We start from the raw sequence: 17,861 nt of genomic DNA on the forward strand, positions 1-17,861 counted from the left end.
TATTGGCCACTATTGGTGGCTGCAGGGGCTGCAGGGAGCTGGGGTCCAACAGTATCTGAAGGACCCACAAATATCCCCCAATTCTTGTTTGCACTAACTAAACTTAAGCATTTTGATCCAGAATTTAGAACTTTTAAACATTTCACTTTATATTCTGAAACCACTCCTATTTCCCCCTCCAATCTTTCCCAAACTCACCAATGGTTCCAATATTGTGTGTGTGTGTGTGTGTGTGTGTGTGTGTGTGTGTGTGTGTACGTATGTTTCAGATGAGGGTATGCATTCTCATTTTTAAATCAAGGTTTTCCATGCACATACTGTACTTTTCCGTCTATAAGATGTCCCCATGTATAAGACACCCCCTATTTGGGGGGACTCAAATTTAAGAAAATGAGGGGAGATGGCCCAGAGTTGCTGAGCTCTTTTGTGGAGGATTGCACAAAATCCACCTCCCATCTGTCCCATCACCGTCAGCAGCTGCCTAACGCCCGCCCAACTGATAGAGCGTCAGCCAATCAAATGTTCACCCTACGCACTACCCATGTAGAAGGCGACCCCCCACTTTTTGGCATGATTTTTAAAGAAAAAAAATTAATCTTATACACGGAAAACTACAGTACACTGATTTCGCCAACTTATTTCTGAATGCAGCCGCTCATGTGGCTGCAGTAGATGCCACGCCAAGAGGAGTTTTCTGGGAAGCCCTGGATGCAACTGAGGGATGCGGACAAAAGTCTCAACACACCTGGCTCTTTGAAACCCAGCCAATAGGATTTTTTTAAAGGGGGTATTAAACTGGAGACGATCTTAAAATCACAGCAGGTTAAACAGACCACATTTAGTCAGGGCAGTAAGCTTTCGAATACCAATCTCAAGAGGGAAGAACTGTTGCATGCAGCTCCTGCTTGTGGGCTTCCCACTGATTTGCCACTATAAGAACAGAAGGTTGGACTAAATGGACCAGGGCTCTTATTATTTTCTGTTCACTTGGGTTAACATGAGCCAGCTCACTGGGGTTCACCAGCCAACCTATCTATGGTCCCACGCACAGAGTCAGGCCAGTCACATAGTGAGTTAGGGGCATATCAGCCTATGGAAACCAACAGACCAATAGGACATACCTAACTCTGCAGTCGTTGGGTTTGAACTAGCAGACTCCAGCTGCCCTCTCCCCTCCTCTCGCTTCCCAGGCACAGCTTCAACTGAATTTCACCATCAACTAATCAAGGGAACATTCAATCTAGCTTCATCAGCACTGCCAAAACCTACTTGTCATTTGACAAGCCCTGCCAGCCAGGTGCAAAGATTTGATCAGTGGCGTTTAACTACCACGGTTCTGCTTTGTCTGGAAAAAGAGTAAAGTGGCTGTCCAGACATAGTGACTGTGGAAGACATTATTCTCTTAATCACTTCTGGCATTCCAGTGTTAATCTTCTTTTTTAAAAAAATAATTTTATTCATAAATTTTAACAAATAAACAACATTTCAAATTTAGCAATCCATCATTCCTCCTACAACTTCCCCTCCCTCCCTCCATGGTTCCCTCAAAATTTCAGCTTATGCTGCATATTATAGTTACTCTATACCTTCACCTTATCTCACAATAAAAACAAAAAGTTCACCCCTACTGCTACTCTTACTCAAATCCTATTTGCGTTAACATTTTCCCAGTGAGTTTTAAAGTATTCTGCAAATATTTTCCAATCTTCTTTAAAATCAGTCTCTAATTTTATCTCTAATTTTACATGTCAAAACTTAATTTTATCTCTAATTTTATCTCTAATTTTACATGTCAAAACTTGCCAATTCTACATATTCTATCCATTTCAGCTGCCATTCTCCTTTGGTAGGTACCACCTCATCAAACCCTTTTTGTGTGTATAATATGCTGTCATATTCCGTAAAGAAATAGATTTATCTGTTTTGGAGGGGGGTGGATATCTGCTCCAGTTATCCCTAGTAAAAAAGCTTCCGGTCTTTTGGGGAAAGTTACCATAAATTCCAACTCATTATAAATCATCTCCCAAAAGTCCTTAGGTATTTTGCATATTCACCACATGTGGCAAAATGAATCTTCTACTACAGGGATGTCTAACAGGTCAATCGGGATTGACTGGTCGATCCCTGGGAGCTTCCGGTTGATCGCAGGATCCTTTTCCTTTGTTTTTGCCTAAGAGCAGCCGTCCCGTCCCCCATCTCCCCGTCCTTCATTTTCGCATGATTGTAGGAACGGAACACGGAGTTTTCACTGTAAGGCATATTGTTTCCATAGCTATCTTTGGGTGAGCGACTAATCTCCTTTCCCCTTTACTCTAGTCCGACATTTCCCCCTTAATAATGGGGCTTTCCTCCCTAAAGCAAGCTCAAAAACTTTGAGCTGAACCCCCCCCCCCCGGGGTAGATCACTGCCAGTTTCCCCCCCCTGTAAGTAGATCACAGTCTCTTGGGAGTTGGACGTCCCTGTTCTACTACAATGCTATTCTATTAATTTGCAATAAGCACTTTGCCAGCAGACATCATGCCACCAATCCCCTCCCCAAAATAATATGATTAACAGCAAGTATCAAAAGGCAAAACAGAGGAAAACCAAAGAGACTTACTTCCATCATCCAGGGGCCGTTTTACTCCGTAACCGTACACTGAAGGGTCCACAAGCGGTGTGGAATTATTCAAGTGAGGGATCTCACCAATTTTAGCAGCCATTTGCTGTAGAGAAAGAAAGAAGAAGTTTGGAACAACATGAGCAAACTAGTTTACTTCTTATGTGGCTGAAACAGCAAGAAACAGCTTTTACAGCAATATATATATTGCGGGGTGGGGTGGGGAATCAAAATTTCATCATGCTAGAGCGTGACCAAAAGACACACGATGCAGCATGAGTGAGAGACGGAATCCAAGAGGAGACTATACAGATGGCAGCAAGTTTATAAAGGCAGGAGAAGGAACTGATTAGTTAATGGACTGAGCCAACCAGAGCACAGTACAGATTACCTGGGACATTGGTGGGTTTGCTCCTATGGAAGTGGTTGACGCAGATACTGCCAACAAAGAAATAACAAGTCGCACCCCTCCAGGGTCACTGCAACATTATACTCTCCCGCTGCTCATGCCCATTTTCCTGACTAAATTAATTAGAGGTGCCTGTTCCTAGATTCTGTTAACAGTTGAGCAACAGGCTGAAAGCAACCCCCACAGAGATGCTTTAGGAGCACATAGGACCACAACTGGCTCACAACTCAGCCATGGTCAGCTGGAGGTCTCCTCCACATGGGAGGTGTACAAGTCACAACTGTGGTGGGGTATGCAGGGAGTGTCCACCCAGAGGGTATGGTGCAGCAGGGAGGGGCTATGGCAGAAACATGACACAGTTTCACTGTTGTTTCAAAGGGCCGGTAGTGCAAAGGAACAATGCCATTTTGGTGGCTCAGCCAGAGGGAACCAACCCCACACTGGCAACCAAGAAACTGAATTAATGTCACATGTCAAAAAGGATACTGGGAAGCCCAGCTAGTTGGAGCTGCCAGTGGCGTAGCGTGGGGGGTGCAGGGGGGCCGGGCGCAACATCTGGGGGTTAGGGTTAGGGGGCGCAAATCCACGGGTTAGGGGGCGCAAATTACTTGACTTGCCCCGGGTGCTGACAACCCACGCTACGCCACTGGGAGCTGCATCTCAACCAGACTCCCCGGGCAGCTTGGCTAAACCAAGGAATGGCTAACATGGCACCTGCAGGCACCAGTGTGCCTGTCACTATCTCCAGTGGCACCCATTAACAATTTCAGTAAATACCCCCTCAAAAATCCAAAATGCACTTAAGACTTTTTGCTCTCCCTGCTCAGTTCCTGTTTGCACTGACTCAGCCTATCAAACATCAATGTCATACCCTACCCACCAACAGCTGTCATTCTCCCAATGTGGAAACCCATACATGCTGCTCTCTGCACCCCAGAACAGCCACAACACATCACATGCCCCTATGTCAGGCTCAAGCTAATAGCTGACAAATCCTAAGCACCTTCTAATACCAGAACACAAGGGGTGGGGTTCTAAGAACTCTCCCTCCCTCTATAAAATAGTAACAGGTCTAAACACATTTTTACAAATGCCGTATTAAAATGGAAGATTTATTGGGGGTGTCAGGAACAGAAAAGAGACTTGATTATGTTGTTCTTAAAAAAGGTAAAGGATCCCTGACAGCTAAGTCCAGTCGCAAACGATTCTGGGGTTGCAGCGCTCATCTCGCTTTACTAGCTGAGGGAGCCGGCGTTTGTCTGCAGACAATTTTTCTGGGTCATGTGGCCAGCATGACTAAACCCAGGGGTGGGCAACCTAGCCACTTCTGGCAAAGCCAGAGCAGCACACGGAAACACCATTTACCTTCCCGCCGGAAGTGCTTTTGAATTGCTATGTTGGCTGGAGCTGGGACCAAGCAATGGGAGCTCACCCCATCACGGGGATTCAAACCGCTGACCTTCTGATCGGCAAGCCCTAGACTCAGTGGTTTAGACCACAGCGCCACCCACGTCCCTTATGATGTGGACATAGAAACAGAAGCCACCTTATCACACCAGGCAACCCTGACAACTGCAAAGCTGTTGCGGAAACATCTCTTTTTTCCACTTTAAATTGTCTCCCCCCCCCCTTTTTTTTTTTTTTTTTAAGTACGGCAGAAATGAGAAACCTGTGACGCTTGTGATGTTACGGGGAATCCAACTCCCATCAGCCCCTGCAGCCAGTATGGCTAACGTTCAGGGATGGTGAAAAGTGGAGTCCAGCAACATTTGACCCCTGATCTAGCTTGCAGCATCATTCCCTACTGCTTGCAAGAGATGGAAGAAGCCCTCTTATTTAGAAGAGGCAATCATCATGAAAGAAGAGGTGACCTCTTCTTAGATCAGGGAACTGTGTGGCCTTCCAGACCATGTTGGGACTCTAATTCCCATCAGCCCCAGTCAGCATCGCCCAGCCCAAGCCCCAATACTGCTCCAGCTCACACAACCCAGAAGGGTATTAGGGCTTCCTTAAACTGCTCAGTTGGGGGTGGCAAGCCTCCCGCTCCCCAGCTGAGCAAGCCCCCATATTACTCTGGCTCAAGTAAGCTGGTGCGGCACGGGGCTTCTTCAAAGGCTTAGGCAGGCAGAGCCTGAGAAGTGCTTGCTGTGGCTGGGAAATATATCGTCCAAAACTGATGTGAAGTCCATTTCACTCACTCTTTACTGACCCCTGCACACTCCTTTTGAATACAAGTGACAAACATTTTAGGTACGTCCAAATGATATATGATCACTAGCGCACAGGTCCTTTTGGACCTGGATGAGGGAAGAATGTAGGTGGAATGGGGGAGGGGCAGAACACACTTATGCGAGATCTGCCAATACATGTGGGGACCGGGAAAAGAAACTCCCATGTGAAATGGTTGTTGCCTATAGTCACATACCTATAACCTTTCCTAACTTCTCAAACTATGGTTTACACAGGTGAGAACAAGTGCCTGGCTTGTCTGCTTCCCACTGTCTGCTTCCCACTTTGTTAAGGGTTTAGCATTCCATTGTGGCTCACATTAAACCACAAAGTATCTGAAGAAGTGTGCATGCACATGAAAGCTTATACCAAGAACAAACTTAGTTGGTCTCTAAGGTGCTACTGGAAATTTTTTTAATTTTTTAAAATATATTTTGACTGCATCATATCAACACGGCTACCTACCTGAATTAAACCACAGTTCCCTGTTATAACTGGAGAACTCTAGCTTAGCAATGGTTTATGAATGAGACTGATAAACCAGTATCTCCTGTCTTATTACAGAATCATAGAACTGTAGAGTTGGAAGGCACCCCAAAGGTCGTGGCCCAATTCCCTGCAATGCAGGAATCTCAACTACCCTGGTTAGATAAGATTAAACCACACCTCCCCACTTGGAAACTGCCCTTGAGGTGAGAATAGAATAGCGAAACAAAGGGAGTGGGGAGTGAGCAGCACAGCCATGATACATCAGTAGTAGCAGGGAAAAGAACTTACATAGACAGAGACAGACCCATAAAATTGCTGCCCCAAACATCTGCCCTAAAGTACATTCCTCTAGGAAGAACCCCAACCTTCTGATCTACCCACAAAAAAGTCCATACCAACAACATGCACCTACATTCGAAATCAGCAAGAGCAGCATCGTTCAGGCTTCCTAAGAAACAAGAGTTTTGTCAGCTAACTCACTTATCTGAGACTTGTGATGCCCAGGATAAAGGGGAGTACGGGGGAGAAAAAGACTAGAAGTTCATGAGTGCCTGTCACAATAGAAGACGGCTGTCACAATGGAATTGTCACAAGGGAATGAGCTGTGGGGTCTCCCAAGGATCTGCTCTGGGACCTGTGCTATTGAACCGGGTTCAAAAACAGGGTTAGAAACTCAGATATATAAGCTAGGCACCAGATGGCTCCTTAAACCAAGGTTAGTTGCTAAAACAAAATATCTAGTTGCCATTTAAGGGCAAGATGACTCTAAAGTCTTCTTTTTCATAGACTGACTGTGACTAATTATCAGTTAAACATCTGGCTAGTTCTGATGACAACCCTGGGCTAGGTTAAGAACTTTGAGAACTTAAAGAAGAAAAGTCACTTTATCCAGGGACAGTCCACATATATATTGGTCTATGCCTACCTCTTTTTCTTAATGGCAACACGGACCATTCATAACATAAGAATATTCTTCACAACTGTGAACAAAGCAGTGGGGTGGGGTAAGTGCAGACAAGTTACTTTTAGTTCAGCATCCTGTCTTCAAAGTGCCCAGCCCAGATGCCCATGTGGAACCAGCAAGCAGGATTCAAGCACAAGAGCACTCTTCTCTTCTTTGGTTTCCAGCAACTGGTATTCAGAAGCACTGCTGCCTTCAAAGGTGGCAGCAGAGCATAATCATTGTGGCTAATAGCCATCGATAACCCTCTCCTCCATGAATTTGTCTAATGAAAACAAGGTGGTTGTTTTTTTAAAAAAAAACAACACAGGATGGTGAAAACTCAACCAGACTGTGAAGTACTCTAGACCTCTCTCAACTAGATGAACAGGTGTCAAAAATAACAGATTTTAAGTAAAAGTAAAGTAATGCATATCAGGCAGAAGTAAATCCCTAACTCGACTTATACACTGATGGGGGTGTGAACTGGCAGTGGTTGACCAGGGAAAAGGATTTGGAATCATGGTGAATAATACCACCATTATCATTATTTAAATAATTTATATAAGAAATACTTCTGAAATTCATTTCAAGAAGAAATGCCAAGGCGCTTCAATAAACATGCAAAATCAAAGTTTGCATGTTGGTATTTGGCAAGATCGCAACAATGATTATTACATGTATAGGGAATAAAAACAGACCCTCAGAATCACTTACTAACGAAACATTTTTGGCAAGCCTAGTGGATACTAGGGGACTCAAACCTATACCTCATCCACCACATATCTGCACATTGTGGGTTGAGCCTGAGAAACCCTAGTTTGCCCATGGCCAAAGATGAAGGAGTTGAAACCCAAGTTTCTTAAGCTACCTCTGACAAATCATGTGGCCTCCTCAGCTACAATGCAAGTCACTGATAGAGGTCAACTATGCATGTGCAACATACGAGTTCAAAAGTTAAAAGGTCTTGACACAAACCTGCTGTCAGACTAGAAAGCAGTTTTATGGCCAACAAGATTCTAAGGCAACTCCATACATCTTTTCACATACGCTCTAGAGCAGCAGCCTCCAACTTTTACAGGGGTGGGACCCACCTTTAACCCAACCCCCCACCACCATCACATTTGTATGCCGCCTTTCCATAGTTAAAACGATGCTCAAGGCGGCTTGCAATATGAATCATTTTCATGATTGCAAACATAACAGAAGTAGCCATAAACAAGAAATAAAACACATCAAAGGGTACACAACAAAACTGAACAAATTCCCACATAATTCATTTTAAGATCTAAAAATAAAGATACAATAAATAATATCAATGACAACAACACCACACTAAACAATACCGCAAGATTCTGTTCACCTCCCAGGTCAAGTGGGGAAAGTCTTGCAAGGTGGGGAGCAGGTCTTCCAGACCTCAGAGCTGAACATGTGTGGAGACCCATTGCTTGTTTTCTACAATAGATGAACTGTCTTAGGGCTGTGAATCCAGCCCACCTTAGATCACAAGCCTTTTTGGATGGACGGAGGGTCTCAACACATCAGCTGAAGACCAGTGCTCTAGAGGGTTATTTGTGGGGTCTGCCTGGTGTGTTTACATGAGTAGAATGTGTGCTTTTATTTAAAATGCATCTCTGGGATATTTGTGGGGCATAGGGATTCGTTCATTTCCCCCTCCAAAAAAAATATAGTCCGGCCCACCACATGGTCTGAGGGATGGTGGACCAGCCCACGGCTGAAAAAGGTTGCCAACCCCCGCTCTAGAGTCCACAAGGGTCCTTTCAACCGAAAAAGGTATTTAACACACACACTGTGTGGTATCAGCCAAGCATTACATAGAAGCTGACATGTCCCAAGAAGGGCAAAGTAGCAGGAAAAAAATAAGAAAGTTCAGATTTCAGGGATGCAGGGGGTTGGACTAAATGAGCTTTTGGATCCCCCTTCCAATCCTACAATTCTATGAGGTTTATTCTCAGTTATACTGCCATAAAGCTTGGGGGCATATTTGCAGCTAGAGAACACTACTAGCCCTCCAGCATTCATCATCATGTCAACCACTATAGACAGTGTACTCACCTAAACCCCCTTTTCACTCCTCTGTACTTTCAAAAAGATCATTAAGGAGTTCCTAGATTGCTGCCCCCTCCGCAAAGGATAACAGAGGGCAGGGCACAAGAACTTCAATCATTGCTGATTTCTACTTTCTGTCTTCCCGTCTTTCATTTTCCTTTCCAAAAGACCAGACCAGAAAGAGGAATCTCTTGAGAAAGATTCTAGACTGGTTTGTGCCCCACAATCAGTAATGATTATGAAACAAGACAGCCAATATGTCTTTTGGCAACTAACAGATGTTTGGTGGCACAACTTTTCACAGGCCAAAGCAGAAATTGGGAGCTCCCCAGTTTTCTACAACTCTCATCATCCAGCCCTAATTGAACATGCTAGCTGAGACTGATGGACTACAGATTCCCTACCCCTAGCCTAGAGTCTATTTCCTCAAGGTGTGTGAAGTATTACAGTCAACTAACAATAATATTATGTATAGCACTTCACACACACACACACACACACACACACACACACACCAAAAAAATAAGAAGAGATTCCTGGGAATTGTAAAGCAAGCCAGGTAGAATGCAGCTCTACCATTCTGAAGCAAACAGAAAGGTCTGTTGAAACATACATGTATGGCAGAGATATAAAGCAGAGCCTTTTGTCAGGTAGCACAAAGGCGTTATAAATATGCTCTATGGGAGAGAGGCACCTCATGCTCTTTCATAAGTACGGAGGGCCAAAAGTTGAACAGGTGCTAAATACAGTACTGTACTGGTCACCATATCAACTGGTGATGGTGGCTTAAGAGTCTGGCATAGGGTTGTCAAAAAGGTAGCACATGGGGGGGGGAGTTTAACCCTTTCCTGCCCTGCCCACAGTCCCAACCAGAATATGCCAATGGAAAATAAGGCAAATTTATTTCAGGAACTGTTTGGGCTCTATTGAGAATTTGATCACATCCACAGCATACATTTAAAACACATTAAACCACAAAACTGCTCTCAAAGAATTATGAAAACTGTAGTTTGTTAAAAGTAATGGAACGTGTAGAACTGTGAGGAGTAAAGTTCCCAAGATTCTTGGCTGTGTGTGCTTTAAATGTATGAGAAGTATGAAGCCTGACTGAGAGAACTGCAGTCCACAAAAGTTTATACTACAACAAATCTGTCTTTTAAGATGCCACAGGAATCTGAGCTGCCACAGAATGGCAGCCCTCTGGATGGTGAAACAAGCAAAAATCATTAAATTAGAAGAGAACTCTTCCAAAAGTATCATGCTGGACATTTCCTGGTTCTGGCCCCTATCATCTGACCCCTACTCCCCGCATTCCTCTCCAGGAGCCTCCCCCAAAAGAACTCAAGAATCTCTGACAAACACATCCCACTCACGCCCTGAAGAGATAAAACCAAATGAAAACAGTGAACAGAAAGACAAAATTGCCAGCTTCTTAATTCCATTACACAAATCTGTGTGCTGAGGCCCAACGCTTACAGTTCCAGTTGCTGTATCTCAAGAAGGATACAGCACAGCTGGAAAAGGCATAAAAAAGGACAACTCTTCTATGAGGAAAGGCTACAGTGAGATTATTGAGAATGTTTGCCTTAAAAAGTAGGTACGTAATGTGCAGGGAGAGGAGAGATACCCCCATTGTCAGAGGCAACATACCTCTGAATACCAGTTGTGGGGAACTGCAAGTGTGTGTGAGTATTGTTGCACTCAGGTCTTGCTTATGAGCTTCCCAAAGGCAGTTGCTTGACTACAGTGAGAACAGGATGCTCAACTAGATGTGACTCTGCTGTAACACAGGTTTAGATTCACAGGGGGGTGGGGAGCTAGCAATAGCTACTTGCCATCTTGGTTGTATGGCAGGGGCAGCAAAACTGTAGCCCTCCAGATGTTCTTGGATTCCAAATCCTATTAGCTCTAGAGAACACAGCAAATGGTCAGTGATGAGATTATAGTCCAACAATATATAGGACCCAAAGATTGAAGAAGGCTGGCGAAGGGGGTGGCAGGTACACCACATGGTATACAATAACAGGCCCTGCGGGCGGAAGCATGATTTTCCATTGATTACCCTGCTGCTGCCGCCGCCCATTCCCTAGGGAGCTACCTCACTGTGTCCTAATGGTAGGGCCGGCTCCAGGGTCGGTGATCACACATTCCTAACTCAAGAAGTCAACTCATCCACATCTGCTGTATGTTACCTCCAAGTTCAAGAGGGGTACTGTACCAACGTGCTAAGAAGCAACATCAAGGACACTACTGCCTTCATCTATTTCTTTACTTCCTAGACATCTTGGGAAGATATCTAATGAGCAAAGTATCTGCCTTGCATGCAGAAGGCCCCTGGTTCAATTCACAGCAGCATCTCCAGGTGAAGCTGGAGAGAGAATCCTGTCCAAAACTCTACAGAACTGCTGTCAATCAATGTAGACAAGACTAAATGGACCGCTAGTCTGACTTTGTATCAAGCAGCTTTCTATGATTCCACGAAGGGCTCTGGCTCTGCTGCAGAGCATCCACCTTGCATGCAGAACATCCCAGATTCAATTCCTGGCATCTCCAGGTAGGGCTGCAGCTTTCTACATTACTGCCCACTGTGAGAAAACAGGCTGCTGCCCTTGTGTCCTTGATCCTACAAGGATCAGTTTTTACTAAGTCATCCTAGGAATAGAACAGGGGTCAGCAAACTTTTTCAGCAGGGGGCTAGTCCACTGTCCCTCGGACCTTGTGGGTGGCCAGACTATATGGGGGGGGGGGAGAAAACGAATTTCTATGCCCCACAAATAACCCAGAGATGCATTTTAAATAAATTCACACTTTCTACTCATGTAAAAACACACTGATTCCTGGACTGTCCGCGGGCCGGATTTAGAAGGCAATTGGGCCGGATCCGGCCTCTGGGCCTTAGTTTGCCTACCCATTGAATAGAACATTCATGTCCAAAGGCAGTCCACCTGGCAGGTGGGTGTGGCAATAGCAGAAAGGGGCTGCTGTTTTCACCCCCAGCTTATGGGGCTCTTCAAGATGCTTTGGTCTTACTGGTTTGGGTGGAGGGGAAAATAGAATGCCTGTTTGATTCTACGTCCAGCAGAACTCATTTAGAAGTTCCTTTTAAAAAAAAAGACAAAAGAGACACCATCTACTTTTGGCTCTTCCTCAACTGGACGTTTACATCTGGCTGAAGAGCAAAAGCAGAGGAGCCCAGCCGGACAATCCCACAATTTCTGCATAGAGACCAGCAGCCTTTGGTTCCCTCTCAACTGTCACCCAGTGGCAGACTGAAACTGTTATCTTCCCACCCACCCCCATTCTTCTTTCCTCTTGCATCATGTATTTTCGATAGCAAGCCTGTGAGGGTAGGGACTGTCTTACTACTGACCTTTGTTAAGCTGTTCTGTGAGCACCCTGTCCCCCCACGGCCACTGCCATGGAGCAGGGTAAACAAAATTCTCTGAACAAAATAGATGAAAACATCATCAGCATAATAAAACTTTCATTTTTATTCAACAAAGCCCTTTTGGTTTTATTAACCATGACAAACATTAACTGTCCAGAGGCAGTGTACCTTACAAAAAGCAACTGCTGGAGAGGGCCATCGCCCCTTATCCTGCCTGGGGTGCGGCTCCCAAACAGGGCAATGGGATGGTGCTATGAAAATTATTATTTTTATTTATTAAATGTGTATACCCGTAGGTCTCAGGGTGGTTCACATGATAAAATCACAATATTAAAACACAAAATACATAATCAAAAGAAAAGCAACAACAACCCAATAATACCCCAGCAGATTTTAAAAGGGCGTTGAATATCATATTGGCCAGTCATGAAAACATGACAGTGCCCAATATAGACATTTTGGGACTAAGCAAGCAAAGCTCCACGATAGCTTTTTCTAGCTACAACAGGGAGCAAAGGCTTCACGCCCACAGGCAGTCTACCTTTGGAGACCAATTGCTGAAGGAGGGAAACGGGTAGAGAGGGAAGCCAAGCAAGGGAGGAGAAGGGCCGATTTGGGAGGGCTTCCAAAAAAGCATCTGGGCTTGAAAAAGAGGCTGCTGGGCTACTCCTCCATGTCAGAGGCAGTCTACCTTTGGAGATCAGCAGCTGGGGAGGGGGGGAGCTAGAGGTGAGGTCATGCAAAAGAGAAGGAAGGCTGCTTCAATTCCTGCATTGCAGAGGGCTGGAGTATATGACCTTCGGGGTTCCTCCCAACTCTACAATTCTATGACTCTATCAAACATCCTGCTTTGGGAGGGGGCTTCCAAAGTAGAATCTGAGTTGGGAAAAATGGGGAGGGCAGTGTTAGAAACTCAAATACGTAAGATAATTGCCAAATGGCACCTTAAACCTAGGTTATGGTCGCCACAACAGAATATCTAATGGAAAATCTAATAGTAATGGAATTTAGTAGTAGTAGTATTCATTTCATTTCTATACTGCTTTATATTTTAATGAAAAAAAACTCAAAATGGTTTACAACACATTAAAACATCAAACAAAACAATCCAGAATACAGTCATACCTCGAGTTGAATGTGCTGCAGGTTGAGCACTTTCAGGTTGCGCTCTGCGGCAACCCAGAAGTAACAGAGTGCATTACTTCCGGGTTTCACCGCTCACGCATGCGCAGACACTCAAAATGACGTCACACGCATGCGGGAAAGCGGCAAAATGTGCCCCGTGCATGCGCAGACACACCGTCGTGTTCCATTCAGGATGCGAACAGGGCTCTGGAACAGATCCCATTCGCATCCCGAGGTACCACTGTACAACAAATTCAAGCTTCAAGAAATATATTTCAGAACCTTCTCTAAGTGACATTTCGCTTTCCCCATATTTATTTATCTACTTAGTTTATATAGCCGCCTCATGGCAGAAGTACTCTAGCATGTCGGACTAGGACCTGGGAGATGATCAGAGTTTAAATCCCCACTAAGTCATGATGCTCACTGGGTGACCTTGGGCCAGTCACAGCCTCTTAACCTGCCTCATAGGATTGTTGTAGGGATTAAATGGGGGGGGGGGGTGAACCATGGAGAAAAAGGTGGGATATAAATGCAATAAATAAGCTCTTCCGCTTACCTGCTTGAGAAAGCTGGAGCGGCCAGTCAGTTACCAACCTGACATCCAAAGATTCCCACATAGTCACAATTGGACCTGCACCAGTTGCAAAATGCATCTGGTGAATTTCTAGCATGGGTATGTGTGGCCAACATTAATTATACTCAGGGTTAGACACACTGAAAATTATTTGGCATGAGCAGCTTGAAGCTGGGGACGCGGGTGGCGCTGTGGGTAAAAGCCTCAGCGCCTAGGGCTTGCCGATCGAAAAGTCGGCGGTTCGAATCCCCGCGGCGGGGTGCGCTCCCGTTGCTCGGTCCCAGCGCCTGCCAACCTAGCAGTTCGAAAGCACCCCCGGGTGCAAGTAGATAAATAGGGACCGCTTACTGGCGGGAAGGTAAATGGCGTTTCCGTGTGCGGCTCTGGCTCGCCAGAGCAGCGATGTCACGCTGGCCACGTGACCCGGAAGTGTCTCCGGACAGCGCTGGCCCCCGGCCTATAGAGTGAGATGGGCGCACAACCCCAGAGTCTAGCAAGACTGGCCCGTACGGGCAGGGGTACCTTTACCTAGCTTGAAGTTGACTGATTTCAATGAGTCTGCTTCGAGTATTATTATCAATAAATTGTAGTTAAACTTACTACCAATCCTTCACCAGCAGGTCCCAGGTTTGGTTCAAACAATTTAAAAACTAGAATTAAAAACAATTAAATTGTAAACAATATTACAATCACAGTAATGGGGTGAGCACCCAAAACACACCTCAGGTGCCGAAGGCCACTTAGGCAGGCTATAACATCCTAGGTCAAAGAGACCCACAGCTGGGCCCTTCTTGGACTTGAAAATCTGGAGAGCTGCAGCTAGTCTGTGTAGAAAATACAGGGCTAAACCCCAAAAGTCTGACTCAGTAAAAGGCAGCTCCCTATTTAATTCAAAACCCTGAGGACTGGAACCTTGCTGTAACTTCAGGGGAAGGGCCCCTAAAGTTCATCATTAAAGCACGTGCTTTAAAGGTCCCAGGTTCAATCCTCAACATCTCCAAGTAGGACTGAGAAATACTCCCTGCCCAACATCCTGGGGAACTGCTGCCAGTCACTGTGACAATACTGAGCTAGACGGACCAAGGGTCTAACTCTTTTTAGAGGAAGGGACCATGGCTCAGTGACAGAGTATGCATGCACAAGACTCCAGGCTCAACCAAAGCAGCATCTCCAGGTGGGGCTGAGAACTCTCCCCTGCCTGAAACCCTGGAGAGCCTCTACCAGTCAGTGTAGGCATTAGTGTTTTAAGACAGATCACAATACTCTGACTCAATATAAGGCATATCTTCCTATGTTTCTAGTTTTAAAACCATGACCCTATTCCTATGCAGTTTGGTCACAAGCCGAAAAGGCTTCTCCACATCTGACACACAGCATTAATATATGTCACCCTTTCCCACACTGGTCTCCCAGTGCATGACAGGTGGCCTCTGCCTCATCCAGGCCTGCCCCAGACCAGCCTTCTGAGCTTGATGGACCAACAGTTTGATTCAGTATAAGGCAGCTCTGTAAGTCCCTATTCAAATCAGCTTTTATTTCAGAACCATGAGGACTGGAATCTTAGTTCATTTTTAGGGGTAAGGCCACAGCACAGTATTTAAACATATGTTTAAAAGTCCCAGGTTCAATTCCCTGCAGCATCTCCAGGTAGGGCTTGGAATTGCTCCCTGCCTGAAATCCTGGAGAGCTACTGCCTCTCAGTGCAGACAACACTATCCAACAATGAGCTAAAGGTAAAGGTAAAGGGACCCCTGACCATCAGGTCCAGTCGTGACCGACTCTGGGGTTGCGGTGCTCATCTCACTTTATTGGCCGAGGGAGCCGGTGTACAGCTTCCAGGTCATGTGGCCAGCTTCTGGTGAACCAGAGCAGCGAAAGGAAATGCTGTTTACATTCCCGCCTGAGTGGTACCTATTTATCTACTTGCATTTTGACATGCTTTCGAACTGCTAGGTTGGCAGGAGCTGGGACCGAGCAACGGGAGCTCACCCCGTCGCAGGGATTCGAACCACCGACCTTCTGATCGGCAAGTCCTGGCTCTGTGGTTTAACCCACAGCACCACCCGCGTCTCTTAACATTGAGCTAGACAGACCCTAATAATCTTACTGTAAGGCAGCTTCCTGTGTTCCTATATTATGGGGAATGGTTGTAACTTTGTTGCATGCAGAAGGCCCCAGGTTCAATCTTCAGGAGCATCTCCAGCCACAGCTGGGAAAAGACCACCTGCCAGAAACTGCTGAAAGCTGCTGCCTATCAGTGTAGACGGCACTGAGATAAACAGACTCCAATGTTCCAACTCAGGAAGTTACCTTATGCCTCATTGTGTCCCATGGGGAAAAATGTCTCCCCACACTTGACACACACCCTTTCCCACAATGGCATCCCTTCTCCCAGGAGGAGTTGTGATGGGCCCACCTTCCATATGCCTACTCCTCCTCCTGGCCTGGCTTAGCCTACACCCCAGCCCACTAAGCTAAACAGGACAACGTTCTTACTTGGTATAAGACAGCTTTCTCATGCCCCCACTTAACTCATCCCTTTATTCAGAACCACAAGGACTAGAACCTAGTTTTCCTCTTTAAGAGACAGAATTGTGGCTTGGTGACTCCATTCCCCCATGCCCACATCTCCAGGTGGGATTGCGAAAGGCCTGAAAGCCCTTAAGAGCCACTGCCTGCCAGTGTAGGCAACGCAGTCTGCCTCCTTTGGGAAAAGCGGCCACAGTTCAGTGGTAGGAACGTTTCCTTTACACAGGACCGTCGAGTTTCCCCCCAACACACACACACACACCAATCCGCATGAAACGCTGGACAGCCTCTGCCTGCCAATGCAGGCAACACTGAGTTCGACCCACGCCAGAGAACTCGGGAAGTTGTCTCGCGCGCCACGCTATGGCCCCTGGATGGGATGCAGTTCGGGGCAGACCCCTGGAAAGGACCAGAAACGCCTCCCCGCGCCGGCCTCCCTTCCTCCCACACCCCCCAGGAGGAGGCCCGAGGGGCTACCCTTCCCCACTTCTCCATATGCTGCCTCCTCCTGCTGCCAAGGCCGAGGCGCGCGGGGTGGCGAGGTGAGGCGAGGGGCCAGGCCGGGCCCTCCTCGCTGTCTGCCATGCGGCCTTCGCCCCCACCCACCCGCTCTTACCTGGCGGACGCGGTGCAGCGCGTCGACGAAGCCCTCGCTCTTCCCCGCCCCCGCGGGTGCCGCGCTCGGCCCCAGAGCCAGCTCCGCCATGACGCGCGCGCCGCCGCCGCCGCCTCGGCCCAGGCCTCCTCCCGCCGCCGCCTCGGCCTCCTCCTTCCTCCTGGGCCTCCTCCTTCCTCCTGGGCCTCCCCCCGCCCGGCCGCTTTTGCCGGCCGCTCACTCACTCAGCCTCTCCTCCGTCCAGCGCCCGGGGGCTCAATCTCGCTTCGCCTTCCTCTCCCTCCCCCCCTTCTCCCTCTCCCTCTTTCTCTCTCCGCCTGGGGACCCGTACCCGGAAAGGGAAATCCCGCCCCTCGCTTCCGCCCGAGACAGGAAGTAGAAGGAGGGAGGGGCAGCCAGGGAGAGGAGAGACAGGCCGGGAAAGAGGCGCGGCGATAGCCGAGCGAACCTCTGCTTCCGGGGGAGGCAGGCGGGAGGAGGAGGGGGTCACGTGGCCAGGGGCGGGCTCCGCGTGGCTCCTCAGGAAAGGCCCAGATGGGAGGAGCCTAGGAGAGGAGGAGACGGGACGGGGAGGAGCCTTAAAGAGTAATACGATATGTACTGTACTGTGCATATTTGCGGTGATCAAAAGCACACCTGCTGCGGGTTTGTTTTTTAATCTAGTTTTAACGTTGACCACGTTTCTGTTTGCATGATTCAGGGCAGCTGCAGGACTCAGGCCTGTTGCAGCGTTTTCAGTCACCTTTTGTATTTTGATGATGATGATGATGATGATGATGATGTATGCAACCTGCAGAACTCCAACTTTGGAGTCACGTTTTATATTTGTATAATTTAAATAATGTTTATGCCAGCTGCAGGGCTCAGACTTGTTGCAACTTTTGGATTA

General features: G+C 46.9%; 1 protein-coding gene and 1 long non-coding RNA gene across 10 annotated transcripts in view; one reads left to right on the forward strand and one right to left on the reverse strand.

Moving 5' to 3' along the window:
* The window catches only part of FUBP3 (far upstream element binding protein 3), a 61,121-nt gene extending 43,657 nt beyond the window's left edge, over window positions 1-17,464 (reverse strand). For 2 of the 8 annotated variants that reach the window (XM_077922510.1, XM_028715856.2), the window contains exons 1-2: window positions 17,197-17,313; window positions 2,601-2,706 (exon numbers count right to left, since the gene is read on the reverse strand). In XM_077922510.1, the coding sequence (XP_077778636.1) occupies window positions 2,601-2,703 (103 nt within the window). In that variant the 5' untranslated portion in view covers window positions 2,704-2,706; window positions 17,197-17,313. Of the gene's footprint in view, window positions 1-2,600; window positions 2,707-2,991; window positions 3,016-14,548; window positions 14,652-16,972; window positions 17,128-17,196 lie in introns of those variants that run through there. The other 6 variants (XM_028715854.2, XM_028715853.2, XM_077922509.1 and 3 more) reach the window with 4 other exon arrangements.
* A 7-nt stretch (window positions 17,465-17,471) lies between these two features.
* LOC114589484 (uncharacterized) overlaps window positions 17,472-17,861 on the forward strand; it is a 31,597-nt gene continuing 31,207 nt past the window's right edge. For both annotated transcript variants that reach the window (XR_013391354.1, XR_013391353.1), the window contains exon 1: window positions 17,472-17,617. This is a non-coding gene — a long non-coding RNA (uncharacterized LOC114589484). The remainder of the gene's footprint in view (window positions 17,618-17,861) is intronic.

Source organism: Podarcis muralis, chromosome Z (genome assembly GCF_964188315.1).
Source record: "Podarcis muralis chromosome Z, rPodMur119.hap1.1, whole genome shotgun sequence".
NCBI classification, from domain to species: Eukaryota; Metazoa; Chordata; class Lepidosauria; order Squamata; family Lacertidae; genus Podarcis; species Podarcis muralis.